General features: G+C 37.3%; 3 protein-coding genes, 1 long non-coding RNA gene and 1 pseudogene across 4 annotated transcripts in view; 2 read left to right on the forward strand and 3 right to left on the reverse strand.

Annotated features, from left to right (window-relative positions):
• Positions 1 to 281: 281 nt before the first annotated feature.
• LOC148914012 (uncharacterized) lies at positions 282 to 1,426 on the reverse strand (annotated as a pseudogene).
• Positions 1,427 to 3,876: 2,450 nt separating this feature from the next.
• LOC116301672 (uncharacterized) lies at positions 3,877 to 4,631 on the forward strand. The gene is made up of 2 exons (XM_031710763.2): positions 3,877 to 4,064; positions 4,495 to 4,631. Exons 1-2 carry the CDS (start codon positions 3,882 to 3,884, stop codon positions 4,621 to 4,623), a joined length of 312 nt encoding a protein of 103 aa, XP_031566623.2. The 5' UTR covers positions 3,877 to 3,881; the 3' UTR covers positions 4,624 to 4,631.
• A 135-nt stretch (positions 4,632 to 4,766) lies between these two features.
• The window catches only part of LOC148914013 (uncharacterized), a 190,900-nt gene continuing 184,015 nt past the window's right edge, over positions 4,767 to 11,651 (reverse strand). The window contains exon 5 of the mRNA XM_089025949.1: positions 4,767 to 4,905. The gene's annotated coding sequence lies outside the window, so the exon portion shown is untranslated. The remainder of the gene's footprint in view (positions 4,906 to 11,651) is intronic.
• Positions 5,432 to 8,844, forward strand: LOC148914014 (uncharacterized). The gene is made up of 2 exons (XM_089038965.1): positions 5,432 to 5,611; positions 6,245 to 8,844. Exons 1-2 carry the CDS (start codon positions 5,596 to 5,598, stop codon positions 6,760 to 6,762), a joined length of 534 nt encoding a protein of 177 aa, XP_088895091.1. The 5' UTR covers positions 5,432 to 5,595; the 3' UTR covers positions 6,763 to 8,844.
• Positions 10,030 to 11,400, reverse strand: LOC116297228 (uncharacterized). The gene is made up of 2 exons (XR_004197208.2): positions 11,082 to 11,400; positions 10,030 to 10,211 (listed from the first exon to the last, which is right to left on the reverse strand). It is a non-coding gene; the product is annotated as an uncharacterized LOC116297228 (long non-coding RNA).

An 11,651-nucleotide genomic window follows, 5' to 3' on the forward strand; every position in this document is an offset into this window, starting at 1 on the left:
TTCCTGTCATATTCAGGGTTTCTACTTTCGTATTGACCGAAACTGGTTATTATGGTCGTCAAAAAAACGATCATACGCGAGATGACATGATAATTGAAACAGGAACTCAGTGCAATTAATTTTATCTTTTGTAATAAACAGGGTCTACAAATTTGATTTTTTTTGTCATAAACAGGGTACCCCTTTCAGAATCCCAGCGGAACACCCCTACCCAAATCCCGGTGGAATGTACCCCCTCCCCCCCCTCGGGCGTTCAACCGGGCCCAGCAGTAAAAGCATTCAGTCGCATTCTTAGTCAGACATCCAGCAGCTGGAGCTTAGAATTCGTAATTATTACTTTTCGATTGTTATTTTATCATACAGTATATCAGCAGCATACCACTTGTGAACCTTTTCAATGTTGATTCAAAAAACTGAATTGACGTGGATTTAATAATACTATTCCTGATAGTTATCAATTTTTCATTGAATGGCTACCCATTGTTTTGGTTGAACCTAATTCTTTTTGGCTTGTTTGACTCCACAAGCTTTTCTATCTCCAAGAAATCTTGCGGGCTTAACTTGGATACATACAGCTGAAGAGATGAAGTTGAACATCAACAACGACAGTGTTCTTCAGGGAGTCATCCAATTTATTGCGTTTGTTGTACCAGTGTGCGTCTCTTACCAGAATTACTACCACGCAGTATACAAGAAAGTCTCAGGTGAAAATAAGGCTTATTCAAAAGCATATTAACAACTTTTGTATTAACCGGATCTTGCTGAGTATACTGCTGCTGCATGGCTTCATATAGTTAAGCACATTAGCAGAATGTTTCTCCATTTTCCAAGTTTCCTCATCCTCATTTTTTCTTCTTCTTCTTCTTCTTCTTCTTCTTCTTCTTCTTCTTCTTCTTCTTCTTCTTCTTCTTCTTCTTCTTCTTCTTCTTCTTCTTCTTCTTCTTCTTCTTTCTTCTTCTTCTTTTCTCTCTCTCCTCTAATTCTTCGACTCCTAGCGTCGCTGTTTTGATCGTTGATGTTGTCATTCTTCTTCTTCTTTCTTCTTATCATCTTCCTCTTCTTTTTCTAATCTATTTTTGCTCATTTCTTCTTCATCTTCTTCTTCAGCTTCGTCTTATTTCAGTCTTCATTCTTCCTCTTCTTCTCTCTAACTCACTTTCTTTGTCTCTTGATTTTTGTAACGTTTGACCTTCATTCATTAACTGGGGGAACTACATTATTTGGATAAAACTTGGAAGTACGCAATTTTGAAGGGTAAAAATAGAATAATTTGTCATTTGTCATATAGTTCAGTCGATTCCTATCAAAAACTCTGATTTTGTTTTTGACGTTTCAGAATTTCCCATTCAGCTAGTGACAAAAGACAAATTATTCTATCTTTCCTAGCTTATTAACCTATCCTTGTGAAAAAAACAATCATTGCTTTTTGAATTGCCTTCCGGTTCAAGTTGCAATTTTCTTTGCAAATTGCTAGAATAAATTAAATATAAAATAGGGGATCGATTTACTTTTCATATTCTTATTTTATTGTTTAGAATACTTAACAACTGAAGACGTTTCTGTCAAAAACGTTGAAAGCACAATCCGATGTAAGATGCAGCATTGCATTGAACGGTTTAAAAAAACCTGCTCGAAAATATCAAACCAAACACATTACGAATTAAGAAGAAAAAACTTTTAGCCTTACAGCACCAATAAAATAGTTTTTTGAATGAATTGAGTGAACAATTTAAAAAAGCACTCATATGTTTTCTGCCGAAAATCATCTTCAGTTTGTAAAAAAATCTGCTCAAAATTAAAACATTAAACCAAACACATTATCAATTAAGAAGAAAAGACTTTTAGATTTACAGCACCAATAAAAATAGTTTTTTGAACGAATAGAGTACGCACTTTAATAAAATATACTCAAATGTTTTCTGCCGAAAATCATCTTCAGTTTGTATTTTAGCTTTTCAAGAGAACTTAGATTTTTGCGGGCGTTATATCAACAACACTGATTTCTTAATATGAAAATACAGTAGTTCTTTACTTTTGGACGCTTATTATAGAAAACAAAATCTACTACACTTTCCAGAACTTTCTCGACTTTCTCAACAGTTCATTACGAAAGTTTTTGTAAACATTTTCAACAAAACTCTTTCGTGTATTCATTATTCATGAATGTAATTATTTTTTATTGGACCACAGGGAGCCCAGTTTAGATTAAAGTGAATGGTGAAAATAAAATTGGAAAAATTAAATAATTAATTATTTTTTAAATTCGAGATGAAGATAATGTCCTCCGTAATGCGAAAGAGTAAAAAATCAATAAAAAAATGCACTAAAACATTTTCTTTTCGCGCGCGCCTTTGTTTTCCTATATCATTCCCGTATACGGTATCTAATGTCGCTCTTAAAGAGTATATATATCGTATATTATATACATAACAGCGACATTTGATACCATAGGGGAATCATATTGGAAAACAAAGGCGCGGAATGGAATACACTAAAATTTTCCTTTGATAATCATAAGTGTCATTTTGAAATCTGTGATGTTCGCTAACCTCGCTACTCCGCACTCCTTCACACGCTTCTGAGGGACGCCTTCTGTCCATGTAATTTTTATAATAAGATTATACTTTGGTGTCCTTTTGAGTGTTGTGATCTTTGTAAAACTTGCTTTCCGCATTCCTTTACACGCTTCAGAGGGACTCCTTCTGACGCTTTCTAAAATTCAATTCCCTGTGGTAGATCGCCTAATACTAAATGGCCGGCAGTTTCTTTTTTTTCCATAAGGATTTTCCTACGCTAGTTAGATATCAATTTGACGGATTTGAGTTACAGGAAGAGGTTACTTAAAGATAGAAAGTTTCACTATTTTATATTCTATTATTTAAAAAATAAATAAATAGATTAAAAAAGAAAAAAAAAAAAAAAAAAAAACAAAAACAAAAACGGAAATGAGGAGGAAAAAGCATGAGTAGGTATAATGTTTAGGTCACCCATCCAAGTGCTAACCAGCCCTTCTCAGACGACCTTCATTCAGTATCTTGAACGACAACGATTTATCCACTGGACCACCGATTCCAGGTGAATCAGCATAACAATAGCCGTGAAAACAATGCACCGAATAGACTAGACTTTTTAACGCAGTATCTTTCAACCGATTCCGTGCGTGGCAGAGATGCAAGGGATTAGCCGATATGGTCTGGGGGCCGGCTGGTCTCTCCCCTGATGCTTCGGCTAGAACATTTTCTTGCGTAATTCGTACACCCAAGGGCAGAAGGATTTAATCGCCGTCAGGTCCGAAGTCCATACGACGCCCCAGCTCTGCGGATGTCTCGGGGGTATGGCAAAGTGGAATCGTATTTTTTTTAATTTTTTGGTGCGTTCGAATCCCGTCTTATCTATCCACATATTTTTTTTCATTTCTTTTTTTAATCCATTTTTTATTAGATTTAAATCTTCAACAAAAAGGTAATATTTTAAGTGAAAAAATATTTATTCCTGTTCGGTTGCTTATAAGCCTGTATAAGTTCGATTACACGTTATTATCAGTCATATGAGCGATATCGATCTGCGAAAAGTTTACTGACAAGAATATTTACTGCACTTGGATCATCATATGCCCGCAAAGGACTAGTGGGTGGTGCCGTGAAGACTTCTAAGCACTATTGCACTATTTTGGTGATTCTGACAGAGAACATTGGGATATTTGTTCTCGTTGCGTCATGGCGCAAGATCAAATTCATAAGTAGAGTGAAATGCATAACGAGCGGAGAACCATACTTAAGAAAAAATGGTGGCGCATGAAGGCGCGCAAGGTATTATGGTAGTTGTAGTACACGACTCATCATCTCTGGTTGGTTTCAGGGTACAGACTAAAAGGTCACGTAATGAGTGTACATAATGACATCAGTGTCTTAGATTGTGGTATGCAGTGCTCTGTAACCCCCGGCTGTCAATCTTACAACTATAAAAACAACACAACACCTCAACAATGTGAGTTGAACAATAAAACTGCAGAAGATGAGCCGGCAGATTACGAGGTAGATGTGACGTTCAACTACTACGCTAGAGTAAGTGTTTACGTAACCTTTCAATTCTATATCGTAGAACAGTTTTCGTACGACTGTGAAAAGCTCACGAACACGGTCGTGACACGGCAAGGCATACACCAGACCAATCATATTGCTCAAGAATTTGCTCTTCCTCCAATCAAATGCTCGGAACACGGCATAAACACGCGGCGGATACGGTCACGCTGAGGTCACGGCACTGCCACGCCAATCACATTGCGCAAGAAAAAAATCAGCCAATACAGGAGACCCTTTTCGAGTTCCAAATTACCGCTGCGTTTCTTGATTACAGACTCATTTACTCTTGTAGTGCGTGAAAAGAAGACTTTTGAGTTCACGGCAATACCAACTCAACCGAGTTTTATCTCGACCTCGGAATTATTGCCAATGCTAGTTGCATTTTACATAATTGATTTTTAAAACGTTTCAGGACTTGTGTGTGCCCAACCCATGCAAGAATGGAGGTTCATGTCATCATGGTGGATCACCATCTCACACATGGTGTCTGTGTACACAAGATTACGATGGAAATACGTGCACAAAATTTAAGAAATTATGATTGAATAGACTGTTTTGGAATTAATCAAACACCGCTGTGTTCCTTGATCACAGACTCATTCATACAGGGTTAGCCTCAGAATATTCACAAATATTATATACAACTATTTCAAAAAATTTTGTCATCGCGATAGGCGATAGGCAGTAGGTCATTCCAAGATCCAAGAATAGCTGGAATGACTTGTGTTTCTGCTTCTTATTCTCGTCAAGAACATGGACCTTAGTGTTGAGACTGATTCGATGTTCTTTGTATTCAACGAAACCATCTCCATGTCGGAATGACCTATATAAACAAAGCCAGAATTAGAAACCGGTGCGGAGCATTGTATTTGACAAATTATGTGGATGGTTGGTCGATCGTCGATCTGGTTGGTCGAATGTTTGGTCGATCGTTTTCGGTTTCGTTTCGTTACATTAAATAGTTAATTGGTTGGTCGATCGGTCAGTCGTTCGGTTGGTGCACAAGCTAGTGATTTAGGAAGTTAGATAAATAGTTGGTCGGTCAGTCAGTCGGGGTTGGTCGGTCGGTTGGCTGGTGTTCGCCATGATTCGTTCGATTTTGTGCAGAATATTCACGTGTTCCAGTCAAGGTCCGTCGAGTTTCAAAGTGTTCGTATTGTTGAACTTGTGCATTCTTTACTTTACCGTTGGTATTTGCGAGTAATAAGACACTGATTCGAGGCTAACCCTGAGCAAATGAGTCTGTAATTTGGTAATTTGGAACTCGAAAAGGGTCTATTGGGTAGTTTGTTTAATGGTCGGTCGGTTGATTTTGCATGTTATTTGCGGGTTTGGTCAAAGTGCTTACATTAAGTATTTCTTTTGTAAATATCTAGTCGTTCCTTTGGGCGCTTTGCCTAAAAAGCCTGCCCAGTCTTGCCTACATACTAATAACTCTGTTGGCGGTGTTGGGGACGGACCAAAGTGGATTGACCCAGCGTACTCAGGCACACCTTTCCTTGTCTACTGCGACATGACCACAGACGGAGGTGAGTAACATGCCAGATGGATTGTGAATAAGGTTTTGAGTTCCAGGCCATGTAATGGTCTGTTGATAGAGAATCAAGTCTATGTTGGGGCACGGCTGAGTCACTAATCTAAACCCGAAACAACCTCTGGGCTGATCTAAGTCAGGGCACGGCTAACTCACAGATTGAACCCTGAAACAACCTCTGGGCTGATCTAAGTCAGCGCATGGCTAACTCACAGATAGAACCCTGAAACAACCTCTGGACTGATCTAAGTCAGGACATGGCTAACACACAGATAGAACCCTGAAACAACCTCTGGGCTGATCTAAGTCAGGGCATGGCTAACTCACTAATCTAAGCCCGAAACAACATCTGGGCTGATCTAAGTCAGGGCACGGCTAACGCCAATGATCACAGATCGAATTATTGGAAATTAAAGAATGACAGGTTTTACGAAGGGAGAAAACCCGGAGAACCCATAGAAAAGCGCCCTTTAATCAAGGGAGAGACCTAACAAACTCTACTCACATATGATGCCAAGTTCAGAGATCGAATCCGAGACCTCCCAGGCAAGTCAACTACCACTACGCCACATCTGGTTTACAAATATGAGAATAGAATACACTCATTCATGTTATTTGCTCATCGTAGGTGGATGGCTTTTGGTCAGCAACGTTATCATCCCAAACCCAGTTCAAAAACCCCCGCGTATTTTAACCTCTTCGTTCCACAACATCTCCAACTACAGCGACAACCAACTTTTCATTTCTGCGACCAATCTACGCCAACTTCAACAGCTCATGCCCTTTAGCCAACTCAGATTTGAGTGTTACAAAAGAGAGGTTGGACGAAAGATTGACATCATTACCACAAAAGATTCAAAAGGAACGGCTGTAGTTGATTACTTCACTGCAAAAACAGATGATAGGCCAGATGCTTGCGGTTCGTTCATTCCAGGTTCTGGAGATAACTCCATGATTGCTCGAGAGTGTGCGAATTGGAAGTTAGGGAAATGGGGACATTCGAGAAAGAATGAAGACAGATTATTTGATCATACTTTCTATGTTCCCTCCAGATACCATTGGGTACTGCGGGTTGCCACATTTGACTGTGATGGCAACAGCGTTCATTTAACACCTGGAGATTTTTGGAAGATATATGTGCGCTGAACTGATAATGGAACGATTCGAAGATACTGCAGCCATCTTGGATCGCAAGGTTTTATGGGGAATCCTGGGGGAAAATAGAGCGTTGTTATAGTAATGACGTCGATTGATCACATTTACTCCCTTATAAGAGACAAATACCCGAAACTTGGTTCGCGTCATTTCTGTTCTTATTACATCCATTTTGAAATCACAAGCAAACCCTGCAATCTGATTGGTTCCCTGCAGCAGTGATTTCAGCCTAAATTGCACGATTTTGCATATCATCTGATATGAACCAATCACAAGAGAGACATGTCATTTCCTAGCCAATTATATTAAGGAATCCATTTGAGTGTTGAGCTCGCCGCTTCTTGCGAAAAAAAAGAGCCACGGCTCAAAAAACTTTTTTCTGAAGAACGATTTTACCGTAAAGAGTCGTAAAAAGGACTTGAAAAGACCAACTGAGCACTTAAAATTGTCAAAAGCATCTTTGTAAAGTAACTGCTTAAGTAAGTTGAAGATGTTACAGCTCAGTTCAATTACCATTATTAAGTTTTAGGTTAGATGGTCGCTGTATCGTCGAAGTAGTCAATTTATGTTTCCAACTCCCCAGGCTAGTTATAGTTACCATCTACCACAAGCTCGACAAATTAGCAAGAATATAAAATCAATTATAAATTGAATTGTTTACTGTCCTCCGAAAAGAAAAAAAAATTTGCAATTCTTGTCCTACTCTTTTTTAATACTGATATTGTGTAGTTGTTTGTGGGACAAGATTTTAATTTGGGAACACTTGCCCTTGTCCGAGTCGGGACCATGAATAATCAGCAGTTACTATTGGGACTGCCTGAGGAATAGGATGCCGTGTGCAGTTACGAAGTATGCAAAGTTGGCAGAACACAAGAGGAGTGTTAGGAGAAGCACGATGCATAGCGTAGAAGTGCTCAACACATTTTAAGTGTTCTGTTAATCCTCAAATGAATCCTCTATTAATCATCTAACTATTTAACACGTTACTAGAGTACAAACACTAAAAGTGTGCAACACTTTGCACTATTTAGTAGTAAATAACGCTAATTAAACAATAGAAAACAATAGGGTTAGCATAATAGAGCAGTATTTAGCGGTATTTATGTTACACACTTTTAGAGTTTGTGCTCTACCATTATCATTAAGAGGAAATTTTTTCAATAATGAGCAATAATGGCAAAAAGCGCCAAAAACTAGACTTTCATATGAGTTTTGATCCCAATTTTCGTTTTGGGTTAACGCTTTTTTAAACAGTTAGAAACTGATGTACTATGATAAAATGCCTGTTTGATGCGCCATTTTCAATTGTACAAAGACGTTTTGTTGCATTTGTGTTAGAATGTTGCTTTATCAGGCTTTTTTATAGAAAATATATGGGAAATAAGCAAATGAAGGCCTAAACCTCATTTTCGAATAAAATTTTTGCTTTGGGTTAACACTTTGATTCCACTTTCATCGGTCATCTCCACTTCCAAACAAGTTCAACTTTCTGAATAACAAGATTTTAGCCTTGTACAACAGCCTTTCTTCAAGAAAATAGTTTTTGGTGCTCACCGCTTGAATACAAAAGAATTCTCTCTTAAAGTGTTGTCTTGTTTGCCGACTAGCAGTTCAATGACCATCAATCAATGAAATGCATTAAAAAAATACAATGTATTGAGGGAGATTTTAGACTGAACTGCAGTCAAGCTTACCCCCAAGCTTACCCCCCTTGGCTCAAGCTTACCCCCTTAGATTCCATTAAAGTGCCTATCACCCTTCTGACAATATTTACAGTATTGATTCTACATGGGGTAAGATGTCGAATAACCTGAAAAAAATTCATAGTTTGAGTGCAGCTTCTTGAAGTTATGAAGGTTTTTCCATGCCATATGCTAATGCGGTGACGTATGAGGAGGCATTTATGGTTATTTGTTGTTCCTTGTAATTCAAAACACCGGCTTCTATGTGAACAATAGCTTGCAATAATTTCTATAAGAGTAATGGGCAAAACAATGACGTATTTCAAATTTAATTTATCTGTGCCAGTAAGGTTTTGTATATTAAATGATTACTCCTCATACATCACAACGTTAGCATATGGTATGGAAAAACCTTTACAACTTCAAGAAGCCGCACTCAAACGATGAAATTTTTTCGGGGCTTTTCCGCATCTTACCCCATGAAGAATCAATACTGTGAATATTGTCAGAAGGGTGATAGGCACTTCAATGGTTTCATTATTTGAATATTGAAATATATTATTCTTTCTGAGAATATGAAGACTCGGGATTCAAAATAATAACCGATTAAAAACTCGAATTCTGATTGGATTATGGTGTTCCTCATATGGAATAATCTTTAAAGGGGCACTAGCTCATAAATCTTCCGAAATTTAATGAGGCTGAAACTTCACTGGAATAATTTTTAAGGGTCTAATAATCACTGGTTCAAGTTTTTTCTTTATATTCCAATGGGAAGTATTATATTTTTACGAATTTCTATAGGTGTCTGTGACATCGTACACTCAACACTGAACATAGCACTATACATTTCTTTACAAACAACTTCATGTTTTACTCATTTCCTATTCACCCAAAAGGTCCGCTGAGGGATTTAATGTACATAACTTGTGGTTAGAATCACTTTATGGTAGAGTGATTTTCACAAACCCGTGAAATAAATGTTAGCGTAAGAATCATTAATACAAACTAATACGAGTTATTACTCATTAGACTTAATAAAAACGAAGTAATAAAATACGGCCAATAAACTTTCACTGCAATACTTAGTTGTCTCACTAATAACCGCTATTATACATTAATATGCGTTAATAGAAGTTAATAGCTAAATTTTGTTTCACGGATTTATAAAAATCACTCTAGCTTTCCTTCAATACTTAGTATAAAACTAGCAGATATTTTGATTACAAAATACAAAAGGAATGTATGGAGGGATGTTTATAGTGTTTAGTGTATGACGTCATAGACACCTATAAAAATTTGTAAAAATGTAATACTTCCCATTGGAATATAAAGAAAAAACTTCAACCAGTGATTATTAGACCCTTGAAGATTATTCCATTGGAGTCAAATGCCGAATTCAATTTCGTAAATTTTTTACATGCTATTGCCCCTTTAACTGAGGAATATTTTTATTGCAGTTCTTTGATTGACAGATGTTGAAATACTAGTCGGCAAACGAGACATCAAACATTGCTGGTAGCACTTTCGAGACAATAATAGTCTAGCAATACATGTATGAAGAATAACTTAGATCTACAGTATGTAAAACTTTATTCAAGCCATTAACACAATTTGATACATAAACTTGCATGAAAACGTAGTCATTCACTGTAACACTGTTTCAGTTCTTGATCCAAGTCTTGAAAAGTTTGTTTAATAAACCACAATCCAGTTGAATATCCATCCATCAATGGTATTTTCTGTTCAGTGAATGGGCTGTAGAGAAAAACATAAAAAAATTGGAATAAGAAGAGGTATTTAATAAACTAGCTAAAAACTAGTGTGAGCTGAGTCTGTGTTTCTAATGAAACAGTAATGATAAAAAGGTAAATTATACACCTGTGAAAAGATGAAAAAACTTTCTGACATTTCGGACATTTCGGATTTCGTCGGAGTAAAAGAGAATTGAAATGATAATTTTACAACTCAGAGTTCTTTTCTGTGGGTACTCTGGTTTTCCTCCCTACTCAAAACCCAACAAGGTGATGCACAGCTCGAATTACATGTGAAGTCTGGTTAAGATGGTAGGCAAATCAATGATTCCTTGTCCTTGACCCACTTGTCAGGGCTTAAAATAATGGTCAGTGAGTAGGCAGTCATGATGCCTGGCCAAATTAGCTTCAGCTTGGCTACTGTATATCTTGTTTCGGCTCAACGAAAGGGGTTGAAATGACTGGCAGGTCAAAGATTTAGAAATTTTACTGGAAAAAGTTTTGTCAAGATATTGTCCAATGACTGGCCATTATTTTGTGCCCTGTGTGTTGACAAGAGAATCAGCCTCTGGGCTGATCTAAGTCAGGGCATGGCTAACTCACAGATAAAACCCTGAAACACCCTCTGGGCTGATCTAAGTCAGGACATGGCTAACTCAAACATCGAACCTTGAAACAACCTCTGGCTGATCTAATTCATGGTGCAACTAACTCACATATTGAGATCCCATAATTGAGTGCACTACTACTGTACATGCACAACACCACTACACTACCATTGATTCATGTAGCTAAATTAAGTAGGACGTGTGAGGAGAACATCCAAAACTTTGTAAGTCTTCGAATAACCCATTGCATTGTATTCTGACGTTACCTTTAATGTGAGAATAATCAATAGCGTAATTCACAGCCACTGCCAACATTACAGCATGCCAAAAAGGGGTCATCCTAGCATTTTTGCACGTCACATACTTGGCTCTGTAACTGTTCCACACTCGCGACATTCCTCGCCAAACATTAGTCACAGACGCATTAGCAGCAACATAATTTCCAATATTACGTAGCTTGGTATCTCCTAGAGACGTCATCTTTAAAGCAGAGCCTTAATTCGTCGAGAAAATGGAGTAAAAAGACGATAAAGTTGCTCCTTCAAGAAACTTTGCTCCAAAAAACAAGATGGCGGCTGAAGGGAAGAAATTATGGTCTGGAATTATCCAGAATCCCTCACGACAAGTAATAACACAGGCATCCCAAGCATTTTATTTTTAAATATTTAGTTCTTTAAGAAAAATTTGCTTTATAACTTCAATATCCATAAAGAATTAATAAAATTAAAAAAAAAAAAAATCAAATAATAATTTTTTGCTTCGGTTTAGCAAAGCTTAATAAATTTGAATTTATTTATAAATTGGGCTACCTGTGGTTTTTGCCAACTTCACACAAA

The sequence above is a fragment of the Actinia tenebrosa genome, unplaced genomic scaffold (genome assembly GCF_029948245.1).
Source record: "Actinia tenebrosa isolate PJP-AT-01 unplaced genomic scaffold, QUT_ActTen_1.0 PGA_scaffold0__85_contigs__length_37466705, whole genome shotgun sequence".
NCBI classification, from domain to species: Eukaryota; Metazoa; Cnidaria; class Anthozoa; order Actiniaria; family Actiniidae; genus Actinia; species Actinia tenebrosa.

Coding starts and splice junctions, on each gene's coding strand:
- LOC116301672 (XM_031710763.2), top strand. CDS start 3,882: ATGAGTGTACATAATGACATCAGTGTCTTAGATTGTGGTATGCAGTGC. Junction 4,065..4,494: donor CGTTCAACTACTACGCTAGA/GTAAGTGTTTAC, acceptor AAAACGTTTCAG/GACTTGTGTGTGCCCAACCC.